General features: G+C 44.7%; 1 protein-coding gene across 5 annotated transcripts in view; it reads left to right on the top strand.

Moving 5' to 3' along the window:
* Positions 1–18,067, top strand: part of SZT2 (SZT2 subunit of KICSTOR complex) — a 56,581-nt gene that overhangs the window by 235 nt on the left and 38,279 nt on the right. For all 5 annotated transcript variants that reach the window (XM_077785381.1, XM_021527941.3, XM_077785379.1 and 2 more), the window contains exons 2-14: positions 16–141; positions 298–471; positions 818–988; positions 2,819–2,950; positions 4,930–5,089; positions 5,564–5,670; positions 5,845–6,055; positions 7,100–7,270; positions 12,303–12,534; positions 13,192–13,321; positions 14,547–14,689; positions 15,280–15,432; positions 15,786–15,900. In XM_077785381.1, the coding sequence (XP_077641507.1) occupies positions 16–141; positions 298–471; positions 818–988; positions 2,819–2,950; positions 4,930–5,089; positions 5,564–5,670; positions 5,845–6,055; positions 7,100–7,270; positions 12,303–12,534; positions 13,192–13,321; positions 14,547–14,689; positions 15,280–15,432; positions 15,786–15,900 (2,025 nt within the window). The remainder of the gene's footprint in view (positions 1–15; positions 142–297; positions 472–817; positions 989–2,818; positions 2,951–4,929; positions 5,090–5,563; positions 5,671–5,844; positions 6,056–7,099; positions 7,271–12,302; positions 12,535–13,191; positions 13,322–14,546; positions 14,690–15,279; positions 15,433–15,785; positions 15,901–18,067) is intronic.

Here is an 18,067-nt window from a genome sequence, read left to right as displayed (position 1 = left end):
GTGCTCCCGCCGCAGGTGGAGGAGGCAGGGCACGTGTTCCTCCTGATGAAGAAGGACTATCGCATCTCCCGCAACGTGCGGCTCGCCTGGGTCCTCAGCCGCCTGCACCAGGTCATCCGGGCCGTGCCCGAGCCCGAGCTGGTGAGTTGGTGCTCGGGGCTGCATGGTGTCACCGCTGGTGCTGCGCCGCTCAGCAGCGCCTGCACCCTGCAGAGCATTTGAGCCCCTTTCTCTTCTTTGCTTCTTCCTTTGGTGTGGCTTGATGTTCTCGTATGTGCCGTTTGCTTGTTCTGGCAGGTGAAGTCAGAAAACGAGCTCGATGTTCTCAGCATCCTGCCCAATGGGTGGCAGCCAGACGAGCCGGTCCAGCCCAGGCCCTACCTCCTGGTCCCCTCTACACGGGTCACCTTCCTGGCCCGTCAGTACCGATTTGTGATTGAGCTTGATCTGAGCCCTTCCACGGGGATTGTGGTAAGAGCAGAAACTGCCTCTCTCTGGGGTGTTCTGCATTAAAACAGAAACCCATTTGTATTTACTGAGGAAAGGTTTATTGCTCTCGGTGTCAGTCTGAGCTTTTATAGAAGTCTTGTTTTTCCCGGGAGGGAACCATACTGTGCCCCTGCATGGGGATTTAATGGCAAATCCTGTTTCTCCATTGGATGCTTAATGTGTGACTTCTGTTCACAGGAGTTGTCACTATAATCCAGCTGCCGTTGCAGAAGGATGTTTGCTGTTGGCTCTGCACAGTGGGACACCCAACAGTGAAATTGAGGGTCCTAGGAGATGAAAAAGCTGTTCCCTTTCTCTCTTTCTGTAGGATGACTCAACGGGGGAGATAATTTTTGATGAAGTGTTTCATGCCCTTTCCCGATGCTTGGTGGGATTGTTAAGACCCTTTCGTATCCCTGGTTCAGACATTATCTACCAGCCAGAAATCTTTGTCACCATCCAGGTGTATTCCTCCATCATTGGCCTGCAGTCCCACCAGGTAAAGCTCAGGCTCTCCCTTGGCGCGGCGTGAGCAGCTCGCTGTGCTGTGCGGGTGTCCTGGGAGCACAAGGAAAGCGGGGAGGTGGCAGCTGGGCTCTGCTGCCTGTTATGCTGCAGGCTTGTCTCACTAAAACATGTGGCCTGGCATGATGCAGAAGTGTGTGTGAGCAACTTCTCCTTCCTGGGCAGGAAGCAGAGGTTTGTGTGGAGAATGCTGCCCTCAGGCATGATCTTAGAATTGGACCACAGGGAATATTTGCCTCATGTCGAATGTGTGCTTATTGTTGTTCTTGTTTTGTTGTTTGGGAGTTGTTTTTGTCTTTAATTTCTGTTGATTAATTATTTTTGCCTGTTTTAATTAGCTTGAAGCATTCAAGAAGAGCTTGTATGACCAAAAGCTTGTCTCCCTGTTCCAACTCTGTAGCAGTGGTTAATGCAAAAGTAGTTGTCTCTTCCTACAAACCTTATTTTTGCACTGATCTGAATATGCTGCTTCTTGCTGGAGGGAACAGCCAGCCCCAGTATTGAGATTTATCAGTGAGATTTTATTTGTGTCGTGACAGGTCTGTGTAATAAATTCAAGTCTGATTTATGGGGCCAGTGTTATTTTCGAAGTTCATCTTTGATCTCTTCTACCTTACAGTATTTTCACATAACTTATGTGTTTATGGTCGTGTATTTCATCCCTTTGCTAATACCAGGGGAAGTGCTTGGTAACAGGAGGAGCCTATAAGTCTATGCTTGTTCCCTCTCTCCCCTTCCCCAGCCCTCCCTGCCTAAGCCTTCTGCCAGGGTTTCTGTTGTACATGAGGAGTGTGGCCATCACTTTGATCTGTTCTGAGGTGTTGCTGGAGTAAGTGTAGCAGGAATTTCTCCATTTGCCATTGATGTATTATGTGTCATCTTGGCCTGCAGACCATCATGCTGTGCTTCAGTATCTCCCCTATTTACACTATATTGAGCACTCTGAAGTTGCTAGATTTTTCTTCTTTGGACCTCCCTAAATTCCCACTTTGTATATGAGGCCATGAACTGTGATCTCTGGGAACAGCTGGATAATTATTCTTTTATGGAGGAAAAGGTGTATTGTGTGTATCACTTATCCAGGAAAGACTTTCTGTGGTAATCATTTATTTCTCCTGTGCCACTGTGAGGTCTTGCCCATATGAGGCTGAGGAATGTGGATAACATGCAGCACCCCACCAATCTGCTGAGGGCTTTGTCTGCATGTTGTATCTTCTTTGTCTCTGGTTGTGGACAGGGACTGAGGGATTGCCTGTACCAGGGTGGCATCTGTAAACACAGGTGTCATGCCTGTCACCCTGGGGAGTTGCTGTGGTGGCAGGCTTCCTCTGTAAGCCACTCTAATGTAATGTCCACTCTAATTGCTTCTTTTCTTTATTTCAATTTACTGTTCCCCTTGGAAGATAATTTAATCAGTCTATAGGTAAGGTAGATTAGAAGAAGCAGGCCTTCCGTAGAAGCATCAGACTACAGTTCATGGTTTCTAACAATGATCCCACATCACTTTCTCCTAATAACTGTTTATCCTGGAGAAAGTCAAATGAAGTAGAAGTTTCTTGCCCAAGAAGGAGATTTCCTAAAGTGTCATGTAGGTGTCTGCTGTGGGATGCACGGCAATTGCCATGAGGTACCACTGCTCACACGCAGTTATTTTTGAGCAGGAACAGAGAGAAGTGGCCTGTGCTGTACCTGTGCTTTGTCAGGGATGTGTTTGACCTTTACTGTGCAGCACTGTGTTCACCATCTTGAGGGCTGGTGCTGTAAAATATTGACTTGGTGACTGACACGTGTGTCTTTGGGCCAGGTACTATTCCAGGGCTGTCAGCTGGATGAGACGAAGCGTGAGGCCTTTCTGCACCAAGTTTACACACAGCTCTGTGCCTTTGAAAACAAAGTGGCAGAGATGCTTCAGCAACAATATGAACCCAAACCACAGGTAAGGAGTGCAGAGGTAACTGGGCTCTCTTGGCTTCCTGGAGATGTGCACTCTGAGGCCCCGCTGAAGTGTGGTGGCAAGAGGAAAAGCAGCAGAGGTCTGCAGAAGGAACAGCTAAGGAGTTGGTGAGATAATGTTGTGGGATCCAGTAATGAGACATGAACACTGAGGAAGCAGAACTATTAAGTGTTGAGAAGGACTGGTGAGGATGGTTACCTCCCCCAAAGTTAATGTGTACTAAGACAGCCTGGCTGTATGTTATAGGAGAAATGGTAGGATGTGCTTTCTCTCTGAAGAAGGTGGTGGGAGAGGTGATTATGTCCATATAATTAATCTATAAATAGCTGTGAATATGCCCTTGTTACATTTCTTGAATAAAAATACTTATTTTTTACCATGAAAACTGGCCATGAAGCTGAATAAACAGCCACTTTTTTCATGAACTCCTTGAAATCTATGACAGATGCTGCTTAATAGCCATGGCTATATGTATCAGCAAATTAATGATAGAGTCCTAGTATGGTGTGGGTTGGAGGGGACATTTAAAGATCACCTCCCTTGACCTGCTGGCCATGCTGCTTTTGATCTTGCAGTCAAAGTCATTGCTGGTCTGGCTAAGGTTATTTAGTCCTTAGTTAGCAGTAGTTATTAGAGTTCGGGCAAAAAGGAAAAAAAAAGTCCCAGAATCAGATGACCAAGAGGCTATTGGTGATGTATTGCAGTTGCATATCTGAAGTGCTTGGAATCTCATATTCTAGCAGAAATTTGTATGTTTCAATGCTAAACTGCTGGTCCTGAAACAGGAAGTAGATTGCCGGAAGTAAATAACTCAACCGGTGAGTCCAGATGGTGTTTTTGCAGAGCTTTGTATACATTCCTGCTTGATGCAATATTTCTCTCATGGTAAATTACCCTGTAACTTCTTCCATGCAAATGGAGGAGAGAGACGCTCTCGCAGGCCAGAGGGACTGGCGAGTCCTGCCACAGGCTGTGGGGTGGAGGTGGAGGCCCCAGGGGAAGGGCAGGGACTGAAACATTTTTCACTTTTGAAGTTGCACTTGCTGCATCATTGTTAAAAAGTATCTGAATTAAAGGCATCTGGCAAATTAAAGTGACGGACAGTCAATATTTTTCGCTCACAGGCACGGAGTGCTCCCATTTGTGCATAGCAAAAGTTTAGTTAGTTCTAGTTTTGTTTTACAAGCTTCAATCATCTGTAGCTTTGAGGGAGGAGGGGGAGGGGTCTCAGCTATTCTCAGCATTAGCAGGAAAAACAAAGCAATGTTTTATTGCAGGGTTGAACTGCCAGAACCTTTTGGGGATTAAGGGACTAAGAATACAGTAGGTTTCTCACTGGTGTAATTATACAAATTTCAGGCTTTGCCTAGAGGATATTTTTCATAGAAGGTGCAGAAGCTTACCTACATTTGTTTATGTCATTATTGCATAATGAGGGCCATTTGAGTTGAATGCATAGGCACAAGACTTTGTCTTTATGAGGCTCTTTGCCCCCTCTGCTACAGAGCTTCATGAGTGAGAAGTAGCTGCCTCTACCTCTCCTGTGTTTCTGGGCTGAATATAATAAATTAAGTAGATGCTGAATAGCTGCAGCTTCTAAATGGCAGGGGGAGAAGGAGGTATTCACATCTCTTTAACTGGGAAGTGCTTTGCTCCACAGAGGAATTTTAGTGACCCCAAAGTGACCCCAATTTCCCCTTCTATTAGAAATCAGCTTAATATAAAGCTCTGAGAGGCTGTCCCTCCACTTTCAAGCAGCCTTGCCCAGCTGTTCTAAGGCACCCAAGTGACCAGGGTTTTAAGATGATCTGGAAGTTAAAGCTACAGATGGAATCTGCTGCAGTGCTCCAGAGTACCATGGGACTGCCAGACTGAAGGTGTTTGGAAGAGCAAGAACTAGAGTTCAGCTGAAATCTGCCCTGTGGGGCCTTGTGATTTTTTGGTTTTTTTAACTTTTCCAGGTGGATTTATCCCCCCTGAGCCAAGAGAGCCCTGGTGATGTGCAGGAGTCATCTGGGAGGAAGCCCAGTGTGTCTGTGGTCACTGCTGACGTTGGCCTGGTCAGCATGGTCCGGCAAGGGATCCTGGCCCTGCAGCTGCTGCCCTCCAACTCCAGCGCAGGTTGGCTGCGTCCTCGGGGTTAAGGTTTGCCTGGTTGTTTGCAAAGGGTTGTATTCCTCCTGCCATTGGCTGAGGTTAATTCTGTAAGGGCTGGTGTGTGCCTGGACCTTTCTGTTAGGGATGAAATTTCAATTGAGACATTTACTCTGCATTCTGGGGGCAAATGGTGGTGGTGGGAATGGGGAGGATCACACTGTGCCAAGTGCCATGTGTCAGTGTTGGGTAGTTTGTGAGGCAGTACAGGTTTGACTGTGGCTCAGGGCAACCTGGAGTGTGGAGAGCTGTGCCCTTTCTGTGTGCTGTGCTGTACCTAATTAGGATGTTTGCCAGCTCCATGATGCCTTGGAAGCTCTAAACCAGCCTCAGGATTTTCCTTCTATTTTCACCCTGCCTAAACTTTATATCTGATGGATTTACTGGGAGAGTGACAGCTGTTTGGGATGAAGATGTACTAAGATGCTGCCTTGTTTACAGGTATTATAATAATTACGGATGGTGTGACCAGTGTCCCCGACGTGGCTGTGTGCGAGACTTTACTCAACCAGCTGCGCAGTGGCACTGTGGCCTGCTCCTTTGTGCAGGTATGTCTGCTGGCAGTGTGGGTACCAGAGGGACAGAGGTGGATTGGTGGTGGTGGCATTCATCTCCAGAGGAGAAGTGGGGCCTTCTCTGCCTGTTTGTGTTGTTGACCAGCTGTCTGCCTTGTTCTCAGCACTGCTGTTCTCTCTCAGGTGTCTCCTTTATCCATCCCATAGGTGGGCGGTGTCTACTCCTATGATTGCAGCTTTGGCCACGTTCCCAATGTGGAACTGATGAAATTCATTGCCATGGCCACTTTTGGTGCTTACCTTTCTACATGCCCTGAGCTGGATCCCCTGAGCCTGGATCTGAATGTGTATCACAAGGCATTTCTGCTGTACTCCTTTCTGCGTACTGGGGAGTCCCTGAATCCAGAATATTACTGTGGTGAGGAATGTGCATGTTCTTGTTCCAGTAGATGGATATCTTAGAGCAGCTCTCTTTGGGATGACTCCCCATGCTTGGTTATGCTGATACTCTCCCTTGTCATGCCTTCTGTAGGCTGTGGGCACAATCGGTCACACAGCCTCACCTGTGAATCCTCTCCTGGTTCCAGGAATTGGATGGACCAAGCAAAACAAATGTCCCATTTTTCACCATTCCCCTAGCTCAGCAATCTGCAGTTAGGCTCACTGTGTTGGGACATGGTGGGGGTTGGAAGCTCTTGCCCACCCTTCTGTGCACACTGGCTAGCTCACAGATGGGGATGTTTTGGAGAACTTGTCCTAATGGGCCTGCAGGTGACAGTTTGGATTGAAAAACTAGACCCCTGAGAACTGTCCCAAATGCCTCTTCTGGTTGTTCTTATTTTGTGACTGTTAGTGACTGAGAGTGTGCCAAGAAAGATTAGTTTAGTTACTAGTAAGACATAGAAACACTCTTTCATGTCCCAGTGATATGCTGGTGCCATCTGCTCTTTCTGTAACTTGGCAGCAGGAGCCACATAAACTGGCAAGTTTGAAGAGAGTTGGCTTGGGACTTGAAAATGTTGAATCTTAAAAAGATCAGCTGTTAGTGGTTTAATCTCCACATCCCGATAACTTTTAGAAAGCACCTGGGAACTCAGAGTTTTCCAGGGAAATTGGTAAAGCCCCAAAGCTTGCTGTGTGACTGTTGAAACAGATGTGCAGTTTCTGCCTGTCTAGGCTGAATGTGGAATTCCAATGCATGCCTTGTCACAAAAACTGTCCGAGAGGAAGCAGTGCCTAACACCCCACCCTGTCCCTTTCCCAGGCCTCTTGGCCACACTAATGAACCTGTTTGCTGTATTGCAGAACCTGGAGTGGGTGTAAGTGGTGCCTGAAGGATGTACTGTTCCTCAGGCGAGCAAGTGTTCCTGGCAGCTTTTATGGAGCTCTCGGGGAGACCTGTTGCTACAGGATGGGGCTCAGGGGAGCTGCTCCCTCACAAACCCATCTCTGCCATTTGCAGTGTCCCAGCACAGGCTGTTCAATGAGCACCTGGTGTCTGCAAGCAGCAACCCTGCGCTGGCGATGCGGAGGAAGAAGCACACAGAGAAGGAGGTGCACGCCGACCTCGTGAGCATCGTTTCAGTCCGGCTGCGCGAGGGCTACAGCATCCGAGAGGTCAACATCACAAAAGGTGACTGCCTTGAGGGCTGGAGACAGCTAGGACAGTTCTCAGCTGCTTAGAGGAAAGCACTGCAATCTTAGCAGTGGTGGTGTTGTGGAGGAAGGAGCCATTTTCCCCAAATTCTGTTTCCATGAATAATTGGCTGATGTAGGGCTGCCCAGTATTGTGCAGTTACACACTTGAAGGGCTCACCCTCTGTAGCTGTGTCTGGGGAGGGACAGTCAGTGATTCTCTGTATCTTGGAAATTATTCCCCACAGTTGCAGAGAAACTAGTGACAGAACTCGAGTTTGCAGAGTTTTTTTGGGATTTCATCTATAGTTCTCCTTTTTTTCATTCCTCTCTAGTTCTTTGCTAGATGCACTCCAAAATACTAACATGAAGTTGAGCCCTCCAAACTACAGTCTTCCAAAAGAAGAAATTGGGTGAAACAAGGATATTGTTAGGTGAGAATGTCAGGTCAGTCAGGACCATAATTATTTCTAGAAGACCATAAAACCTTCCAGTGATCCTGTTCTCTTACCTGGCTCATTAGACATGGCACCTGGAGTGTGAGAAGTAGCTGCTGACTAGGGACCTTGAGGGGTTTGATTATCCTTAGGAGTGACAGTAAATCCTACCTAAATTTCCATTTCCAGCTGTGACTAGTGGTAGTACTGTAACTGAAGGGGAGATAAAAAAATCCAAATGCAAGCTTATTAGTACTCTAGAATGTGTTTTATATGAGACAGTCTGTGATCTAACTCCAAAACCATTCTAAACTTGCCATGTGTGCCAGTGATGTTTTCTGTGAATTTATTGTGGTCTGCCTAGAAAACATATAAATCCCTTCTGCCACTGCTCTGGTTGGAAGACTATCCCAGAGCTTCATTGCTCTTTCTCTAGCTTCCTTTCTAAACTCCTTGAGACCAAGTTAAACCTGTATGATTATTATATTTAATTAAGTTTATCTTCCTTCTCTGACTTGCATGAACATATTTTACGACATCTTTCTCTTATCTACCTTTTGGCAGGTTAATATTAAGCAAGCCAGTGTTTCACCTTTCTTTTGTAAGGGCAGGCTGTTTTGTTTATTCAGGTTAATAGCTCTTATATTTTTTCCCTTAAGTTGTTTTCAGTTTGATCTCATTTTTCTCAAAACAGTTGATAAGAATGTTTTAAGTGTGGTTTAATCAGTGCCCTTTTCAGCAGTGTTAATATTTCCCTGCTTCTGAAGTAAAATACCAAATCTGATAGATTGGGAATCACATGGACTTTCTCCATGATTGTATTGCAGAAATCCCCAAGTCTTTCACTTACCTTTTCTTTCAGCTGATGAGTCCTTGGGTGTTTTATTGGGTTTTGTTTGTTTAGTAGTCCCTAAATGTGCTGTCCTTCACATGATAGTACTCCTAAGTTTATCTTTCTCAGTTCACCTACCTGTTCTTCTGTGATGCCTGGCAATTTCAGCTAATTTGCCTTGATGCATCTTACAAACTGAATGCATCTAAATCACCTTTTTTGGGGGCAAGATTGCTAGCAATCATATTAGGTGGGATAATTCCTAAAGTTGGTCTTTACATGAATCTCTCTGGTTTCTTGTTTCAGGAATTTTCTGTTAAAAGTAAGTATCTGCTAAGTTTTCCTGGTGAGACAGCTGTTCTAGCAATGTCTGCAGGTTGTTTTCAATGTAGGTGAGGCATGAGATTACTCCCCTTAAATCCAGGCAGATTAGATCCATTGCATTCTCCTTGTCTAGGAATGTCTGTCAAACAGTGTGACAAGTCTGTTCCTGTCCTCAGTGCCTTTTATTCTTCTGTGCACAAGTTCACTTACAGCTTGAACAGTGCTGGATAAAAAAACCTTTCTCTTTAATCTGGCAGCAATGCTGAAATGCTTTTGGTGACTGTGTAGTCTTATATAGAAACGCTGGAAGAGCTTTCACCAGGTATGAATCATTCAAAAAGCAGTCAGACAAGTTCATGTTGTATCTTTCTGTACAAAGGTATAGCTACAACCTCTGGCTCAGGATATTGTAAAGCAGTGAATCCCTGCACTCTGGAGGAATGTATTAGAAATATCACCACATGTTGCCATGCTCCCTGCATTTTCCTCCAGGTATTTGCCTGCTGACTTTTAGTCCTTTGAATGCTAAATGGATTGGTCTCCCATTTTTACAAGAGCAGAAAGCAGAAGAGCAGTTGCTGGATCAGCATGACCTTCTGTGGTGAATAACTATGGGCAGGTGCACAGGGAGGAGTAAGAGCAGGATAAACACACATGATGGTAATCTCCATTCTCCTTTCCTTTTTATTTCCTTTGAGCCCTCTCCAGCTCTTTGCAGCTCAGGAGCTCCTTAAGCCAGAAATACTTTTTGTGTATTTTTTTAGAAGAAATTTAAAAATGAAATGTCAGAGGTTTCAAAAACATGGAATATATTTCTATGCAGCCTTCAGACTAGTAGCAGATAATGTTACTTAATACTTTGGAAAGCCTAAATGCTCTGGGGAGTTGGTGAAAAATTTGCTGAACTAACATGTTAAAGTAGAGTTGAGAAATGATTCAAGACATGTAGACTTTCAGCACTGCCTTTGCTAAGGAAAAGCAGGTTTGGCTAATCAGTGTTCTCTGAGTCATTCTACAGAGAAGTATATAACAAAGAACAATTAATTAACCTGGATTGCCAAAACTTGCCAATTAAAGGCTGTTAAGGAGCCAGCTGGCTGTGAAGCAAGAGGGGAAAAGTGCATTTGTGGACTTTGACACTGTCACTTTTCTCCTTAACTTTACCAAAGTAAAAATAGAATAAAAAAGCTAGCTTTGTGTTCAGAGTTGCCTGGAGAGGTTTGTGATATTTATAAGTGCTCTGGTTACCCTCACTGTGTGATTTTTAAATATTTAGGTATTTAGGAGGTAACTTGGTTATTTAGGAATGCAGAAGTGCATGTGAAGGGGAAAGGATTGGAAGGTATGGAAGGGAGAGAAGCTACGGGGTCATGGTGTGTATGATGGAGCCCAGTCAGGGGATTTCCCTCAGTAACAAAAAAAATATCTCACTGACCATTTTGTGTTGAGGGCAGCCTGCAGGATGATTTTCAAAACATAATCTTCCTCTGCGAATCAGTCCAGCACCAAAACTGGCTGGGAACTAGCTGAGCAATGACAATGGCTCTTCTCTAGTGACAAGAATCAGGCGGACAAAGTGAGCTTTCTGAAAAAAACAGAGCTGGACATTGTGAAGGAAATCAAAGTAGAAAAAAATTTATATGCTATTAACTCAGGAACCAGAAAGAGATTGCTTTGAAGTAAAAAAAAAAAAAAGCTAAAGATTCATCTAGATGTAACTTCCAAGTAAATATTTTGCCTGTGTTTTTAGTTTTGCTTGTGTGGGATCATAGGAGTGAAGCCAGGATGACTAATGGAAACAGAAGTGGAAGTTGGAAATATTTTCATTTGTGATCTAAGCAAAAGTGTGGGAATTTGCTTATCATGTTTGCTGTTGATGAAGTAGAAAGGCTTTATTATGAGAACCAATTTATTGTACAGAAAGCAGTGAATAAGCCCTAAAGGAATAAGAGTGAGGTGACAGTATGAAATAAAAATAGATGAATCTATAAAGTCTTGTTTAGCCTCTCTGATACACAAGACAATCTTCATAGGAAACAACAGATGGTGCAGTACTGGCAAGTGCATTTGTAGTAACACAAACTATCCATTGCAGAAAATATTAGTAACCTTAAATAGAATCCTACTAATCCCTCAGATTAAGTACAGGTAAAATATATTATACACTTTTGATCATCTTTGTTCAAGAAAGGTGAATTCTTAAGGTGCAGGAAGGTCTGGGTGTGTTAAGGGGGATGAATGTTCTGCACAGTAACAGCTGAAACAGGGTATGGATTTCTTAGTACTGCACACTCCTTGTCAATGTTATTGAAATGAAGTTTCTCAGAATAAAAATAATCTAATCAAAAGAACAACCAAGCATGAATTTGGCATGAACTCTGGAAGATTTCTTCTAAACATTGATGCGGGAAGAGTACTTGGAGAGTGCCTCCCAGCAGGGACCATGAGAGCAGAAATATGGCTTTAAAGTGGAGCTCAATCAGCCCATGAAGGGGATGGCATGATGTGCCTATGACAGCAGCAAATGCAACTCTGCAGGAAACCGAGCATCCAGGCTGATGATCTGTTCAGAAGGTTTCCAGCACATGCAATCACTTATCACACAAACCCTGCAAGTCTGGCAAACTATAGAGCAGGCTGGACATGGAATAGATGATCAAACAGTTGGAATCGCAGCGTGGTCATGTGTTTCCCTGGGATGTTTCAGTACAAATACACATGCACGGTCAGCAGGAGTGGGATAGTTCTCTGCTCTGTTGGCTCAGTGAGACCTGCTGTCAGATTTTTCTGTTAATCTGTTAGACAGGCTCACTTAAAGGAAAAGGTAAAAATTTATGGTTTGAAAAATAGGTGAATATTCATTAACATCTTAATTTTGGGAAGAGAGGGTAAACATGGTGAGAAGCTTTGAAGATTTAAGTTCTAGATTTCATGAAATACAGTTTGTGCAGGATGAGTAGAGATTAATTCAAGAATTAGGCCTCATCTTCCAGGTTGTTTATAATCTGTGTCCATCAGATGCCTGTGTTTCTGCGATGGGATGGATTAACTCTGCAGTGTGGATTACAAAACCTCATAGTTGAATGGCCCTGCTCATCTGTGCAAAAACCCAGTTTTTTTTGAACCAAAGACAAGGCTGTGAAGAAGAGAGCCCATTGCAAATGTCAGCACCTCCTCTGAGTTTGTTGCCTTCTCTAGTGTAGATAGTGCATGTACACTTCAAGAATTGTGAGCCCTTCACCAGGCATTTCAGTGCAAGCAAAGTCTCCCTCAGTTGGAGAGGAGAGAGTGACTTCAGCTAAAGCAAACAGTTGTTAGATTACTTAGTTCCCCTCAGCAATCAAACAATCTCATGGTACTCATAAATCCCTGGTCAGAGGTAAAGCTCAGATGTGTACGGAACAAGCACCTGAACTTTCTCTTCTGCTCCCATGCAGGTGGGTCTCAGCTGGAGGTGAAACTAGTGCTGCTTTGGAAGCATAACATGAGGATTGAGTACTTAGCTGTGACACCCTGGCCCCTGGACCCATCAAAACGCAGCACTTGGGTGGAAGTGACAATGGAGGGAAGCTATGACATTTTGCATGACATCAGCTGCACCATGAGGAAGCCTATCACCAGTCTGTACCGTACCACCGTCATCCGGCGCTTCTGGAACACCTTGCAGAGGTGAGCTGGACCATGCCCAGCAGTTTCCAGTGTCACCGAATAATTCCTTCCTTGCCATGCTATGATGAGGGTTTTGCAGGTGTGTGTCCCATCCCAGCGTTCAAAAGGAATGTGCTCTGAGGAAGGGGCATGACTGATTACAAGCTTGCTGTCTAGCCAAGGAAAAGATTTTAATTGGTCTGTGATCTAGTCTGTAAGAATGCTTCAGGGTAATGGTATTGCTGCTCCTGGATCCAGATCCTAGGATGCAAACCTTGTCTCTGACTGCCATCCCATGGAGGTGATGTGTTCTTTTAGCACACCTGTGCAGCTGTGCTGTATGGTCACACTGGGAGCAGCAAACACATCACACGTGTCTGTGGGGCTGAAGTGCTTGTGGGTCACAACTGTTTCCTGGCCAGGGTGGCTGTAACTACCAGCTATCTGGCAGATTCCTCTTCTAGCACTCAATTTCCAACTCTGATCATCCCCTGTATGTATGAGGCTTCTACACTGGAGCCCCTTTAACACACACTTTGCACTTGGACATGGAATCACAGCTCTGTTGGTGTAGATGGGCTCCCAGGACATAGAGAGTGCTCTGTGTGCAAGCCCTGCACTGACTGGGGCAGCAAGGGGGAGAGCATGGGCTTTTGCTAACTGCCTCTTCTTTTCCAGCATCAACCAAACAGATCAGATGTTGGTGCATCTGCAGTCTTTTGACACAGTCCCAGAACACTTTACCATTCCTGAGAGCACCAAGAATGGGGTGCCCCTCTTCTACATCCCCCCAGGATCCACCACTCCGGTATGTTCCCCCTCTCTCTGTTTAACGTGGGACAGGTTGTCTCCCCTGCTTATTCTTGTACTCAGACTTCATCTCTTGCTCATCTTATCTTCATCTTACCCTGCTCAGTTAGAGAGTTCAGGTGTGGTGCAGTGAACATCCTATGCCATACATTTCCCCCTCTGAGACATTACCCTATGTCTTAATTGTTGCAGCTACACCTCTAAGCCCAACAGCAAGTCTCCTAAGTGTGCTGTGAAACCTTCTCCTGTAGTGCTGTGATGTGTGAGACTGATGGGAAGGCTGACACATTTGCTTTTGCTGTGCCTTTTTGGTGGATACCCCATAGGCATGGAGTTGCTGCTGGCTGTGCAACCAGTGCCCTGGAGATGTAGCTCAGTACTGTCAGGTGAAGATACACAATGTGCTGAGTAGTTGTTTAATAGGCTCATTGCTCTGAGCACTCATGTGGAAGGTGCAAGAGAGATGCTTGTCATCTGCACAGCAGAAAATAAACAAAATATGAGCTAATAGTTTCCATTGCAAAATTCAGCCTCATTGAAACTCACTAAGCAGAAGAGCCAGCATATTATCTGTTCCCTGCTACCAGTGTCCTTGGCATAGGTGGTAGAGGACTAGCAGATCTTAAAGCTAGGGGAGATTTACCATCAGAGAACTATCCCTTTTATTTTATTGTTTAAGCTCTTTTTTAGGTTTGCCTAGTACATTTTCTCTATGTAGGGCTATGCATCCCACAGTATATCTTGAACATCCCACCTTATGGGTAATGACCACTGTGTTTCTATGTCAGCAGAGTTGCTATAGTATGGTAGAATCAACTCTAATAAACCTATTAGAGTTGCCCAATGCCACGCATTCTGGCACCCTATTTGCCTGAGCACTTTCAGATGAGTAATCTCAGTGTTTAATTACTTTGCTGACATAAGCCATATATCCCCTTCTCAATCAGAAGGCACACAATTACATATGCTATCTTTTTCATGGTTGATTTACTTGATGCTAAGTAGTTAAATTCCTAATTAACTTGACATTTCGGGAGCCTAATTTATTTTTGCTTATGCTGTACTGCTTGTTTCAATGTGAACACACTTACTCTGTTCAGAGGAAATTACCCAAAGCCAGGGATGTGACCTTCTTAGCCTGCAACAGCTCAGCTGCTAGAGAAATTCTTGCTCTCTCTGGGTGGAGAACTTTCATGCTGAATATTGTCCCATCATTTTCTCAGGTATTATCTCTGCAGCACAGTGGGTCTGACTCAAGCCATTCCCAGTTTGCCTCCTACTGGAAGCCCATCCTTTCCATGGATGCCAACTTCTGGCAGAGGTGGCTGCACATGCATCGTATAGTGGTCCTTCTGGAGCACGACACGTATGTGACGGGCAGGGCGGAGCTCGTGGGCACACTGTGGGCCAGCTGGGAAAGCAGGGTGTCCAGGACTTGCAGCTCTTCTGCAGGTGGCCCAGGGAAGGGTATCACTAGTGGGGCCTGATGGATGCTAAATGTTTGTTTATCTGAGAGGGGTGGTAGGTTGGGAAGTCATCTTTGATTGGAATGATAAATTGTTTCTCAAGTCCCTCTTGGGTTTTGATTTCCCAATTGCAGGGCCTATGGGACCATTCATTTGGGAGCTAACCCACAATTTACTGCTGGAAAATGTCTTTCCCAAAAGCATTGCTTTCCTGAGGCTGGTCCTAGTTGCAGAGTAATGTGAATAATAGTCATATATTGCATGGAGGGAGATAGAATACAAGGGATGTGCTCTCTCAGTGTGGAAATTCCAGTGCGCTCAGGAGTATGACTCTTCCCAATGCTTGATTAGGGGAGGTGCTTGTTTGTTGTCTGCTGTGGAGGAAAAAAGGCTGATAGACCAGTCAGAGTAGGATGGATGTAGCAAAGCCTCTGTTTGGGGGAAGAAGAGATTGTGCAGCTCTGAAATGACTTTCTGTCCTACCCTGCAGGCCTGTGCCCAAGCACCTGCACACGCCGGGCAACAATGGCCGCTACAGCACCATCCAGTGCCGCATCTCCCACTCAGCACTCACCTCCCTGCTGCGGGACTGGAGCAGCTTCGTGCTGGTGGAGGGCTACTCCTACGTCAAGCTGATCCACGGGTGAGTGGCTCTGAAGCAGTGCTGTGTGGGGAACTGGCGTGTGGCCAGACCAAGGATCTGGTTAGACCAGTATGCAGCTATGGGCCCCGAAGCAGATGTTTACAGGAGAGGGTGAGAGCTAGGCAAGGGGATATGAAATCCTGCAGTTTCTGAGCTGTTCCATTGTGTTCAGGTTGCAGCCCGGGGGGAGAGAGAAGCCAGCTGAGGGGTTTCTGCATGCTAGAACTGATATCTGTTACTGTGAAGTTGTGTGGGCTGTTGGGCTCTGTGGAGCAGAAACCTCTGCTTGGTCTGGCACGTCAGAGCAGCAAGATCCATGCCATTTCAGCCTTGTCCTAACTCCTCCTGTGCAGGTCTGAGGATCTTACCCCTTCCTCGTTCTATGTGGTACGAATCATCTCCAAAGCTCCCTGCATGGTTCTCCGGCTGGGCTTCCCCATTGGCACACCTGCACAGGCCAGGAACAAGGTGAGAGCTGGCTGTCTGCTTCATGAGGTAGGAGCAGAGCAAGAAGTTCTGAATGTGGAAATGATGGGTAGATCACAGCAACACTGTGGGCAGCTACCCTCTAATAAGTAACTACCATGTTAAGGCTTAGATGGGTTTGAATCTACTGTAAAAGAAAGGGTCATTTGGGACAAACTTTCTTTGTTAAGTCTATGAAAGATCTAAACCCAAAGACTCGAAGATCAATAGAATAGCTGGTCATGTGGGTATTTTTCCCACTGCTTAATTCAATTCTGGGGCTTGAAATTACTTAAAGGTTATCTAGTGTATCCTTCTGACCAAAGCACAATCAATAGCATCTATAAAGAACAGCAGATACTTGTCTGACTCATCTGTAAAAACCTCTGTGATAGATGTACTACATGTTCTGTGGGCTATCTCTTCCAGTACGTGCATATTGAATCTATTGGGCAGGGAGGAAATTAATAGTTAACATGCAAACAGCACCCCACATAAGCAGTACAGGGAGAATTAGTACCTGCGAAATGTTTTCAGGATAAAAGTCTGTCAGATAGACTTTAATAACCTTTTTGTATCAAAGGAAATTATCTACCCTAGTCAGATGCAGAAGGTGGAGTTACTGTGTGGACTGATTCTCCAGTTATAATAGCTGAGACAAGTCTAAGTGTTCCTAGGTAAAGGATGAGAAGGATGCCCTGCTATTAAACTGTGTGAACTTTTTAATATAAACAAGAGGTTTATAATTAAGTCTAGATTTTTTATCTTCATGAAAGAAATCTTTGGTTTGTCTATCTTAGCTTTAGTGTTAGAGACTAGTCTGAGGAGAAGCTAACAAACATGAGAAGAGTCATCTCTTTCTGAGATAATGAACTTAGATAATACTGAATGTTCTGGCACTCTGGCAGATCTGCCCTTTCATGACTTTAGGGGATCCAGGACTTGGGCACTGGTTGCTGGGTCAACATGTGGGCTTGGTAATGCCAAGTGACAGGTTTTTTTGAAGGAGTTCCCTCTGGCAGGTGCAAATTAATACCTCTTTTATGAAGAAGGTGTGAGACAGGCGCCATACCCTGCGGCTGTAGGCAAGCTCCAGATCATTGCAGCAGGAACTTTATGTAGATCATAACTTGCATCATCCACAATATGTTTTTTTTTTTGCCTGCCATAGAGCTGATTAGCTACTCAGTGTGGAGGATGGCAATAGAACTTAGCCTGCTTTGTTTAATGGAAAGGGGGTTTTGTGCTGAGCAGTTCAAATTTCCAATACTGAAGGTATGGAAAGCGTGTTGTTAGTTGACTTTTAGAAAGCTTTTTGGTGAGACTTCGTATAGGGCATGACTGTAGAACTGCAGAAATGGGATGTCATAAAGCAAACTGCCTTGGGGAGCAAAGGAAGGAAATTGGAAAAGTGCTCTGTTTCATCACAGCAGAAGCTGTTTGTGATTTTCTCAATCTTTTTTCTAGTCAAAGGGTAGAGAACTCATTTGCAGAAAGGTAACTTGTACTGAGCTGAGGAAATGTGCAGGTGGCACAAAGCTATTTCAACCTCTGTGCTTTGTTGACACCTAAGCAGCACAGTGGTGGCTTGAAGCCAATATGGATAACTGCAAAATAGTGGGATTTGGGAGCTTAAACACCATTAGTGATTCTGTGATATCAATATGAAACCATGAAGGGGACCCAAGTGGCAGCAAAGACCCAAGTGCAGGAAAGAACTCTTGTTTAACATTTGGGTTTGGGGACATTCCTTGAAAAAGACATAGTAATGGTGGGAAAAGTTACTGAAATAATTAATATTGAAAAAGATGGAGAGCTGGTGTTCTTCTGTTTGCCTACAATGGTAATAAAAATTGAAAAAAGTTGAACAAAGATCATGAAAAGAACCCTAACACTATAAATTTCAAAGAAAACACTGGGCTATTGTGGGAATCAGATGCAAGTGTGGGTTGAACTATATTCAGAGCTACTAAAAGCTTAAAAGAGTAGTCAGGAAGTCATTGTGAAAGTATCTTGGAAAAAAATAAGCTAAAATATAATCCAGGCTCCTGAAACCTTTTGTCACAGAGGTTTGACAAATGAATGTGGTAGTGGGGAAATACCTAAGACAGAGCCAGACTGTTCCCACAGCTGATATGACTAGTTTACATTTACTGTAGGCTGTTGCGAA

This window comes from Lonchura striata, chromosome 9, assembly GCF_046129695.1.
Source record: "Lonchura striata isolate bLonStr1 chromosome 9, bLonStr1.mat, whole genome shotgun sequence".
In the NCBI taxonomy this organism is placed as follows: domain Eukaryota; kingdom Metazoa; phylum Chordata; class Aves; order Passeriformes; family Estrildidae; genus Lonchura; species Lonchura striata.
Note: the sequence above shows the minus strand (reverse complement) of the source record. Positions and strands in the feature narration are given on the sequence as shown.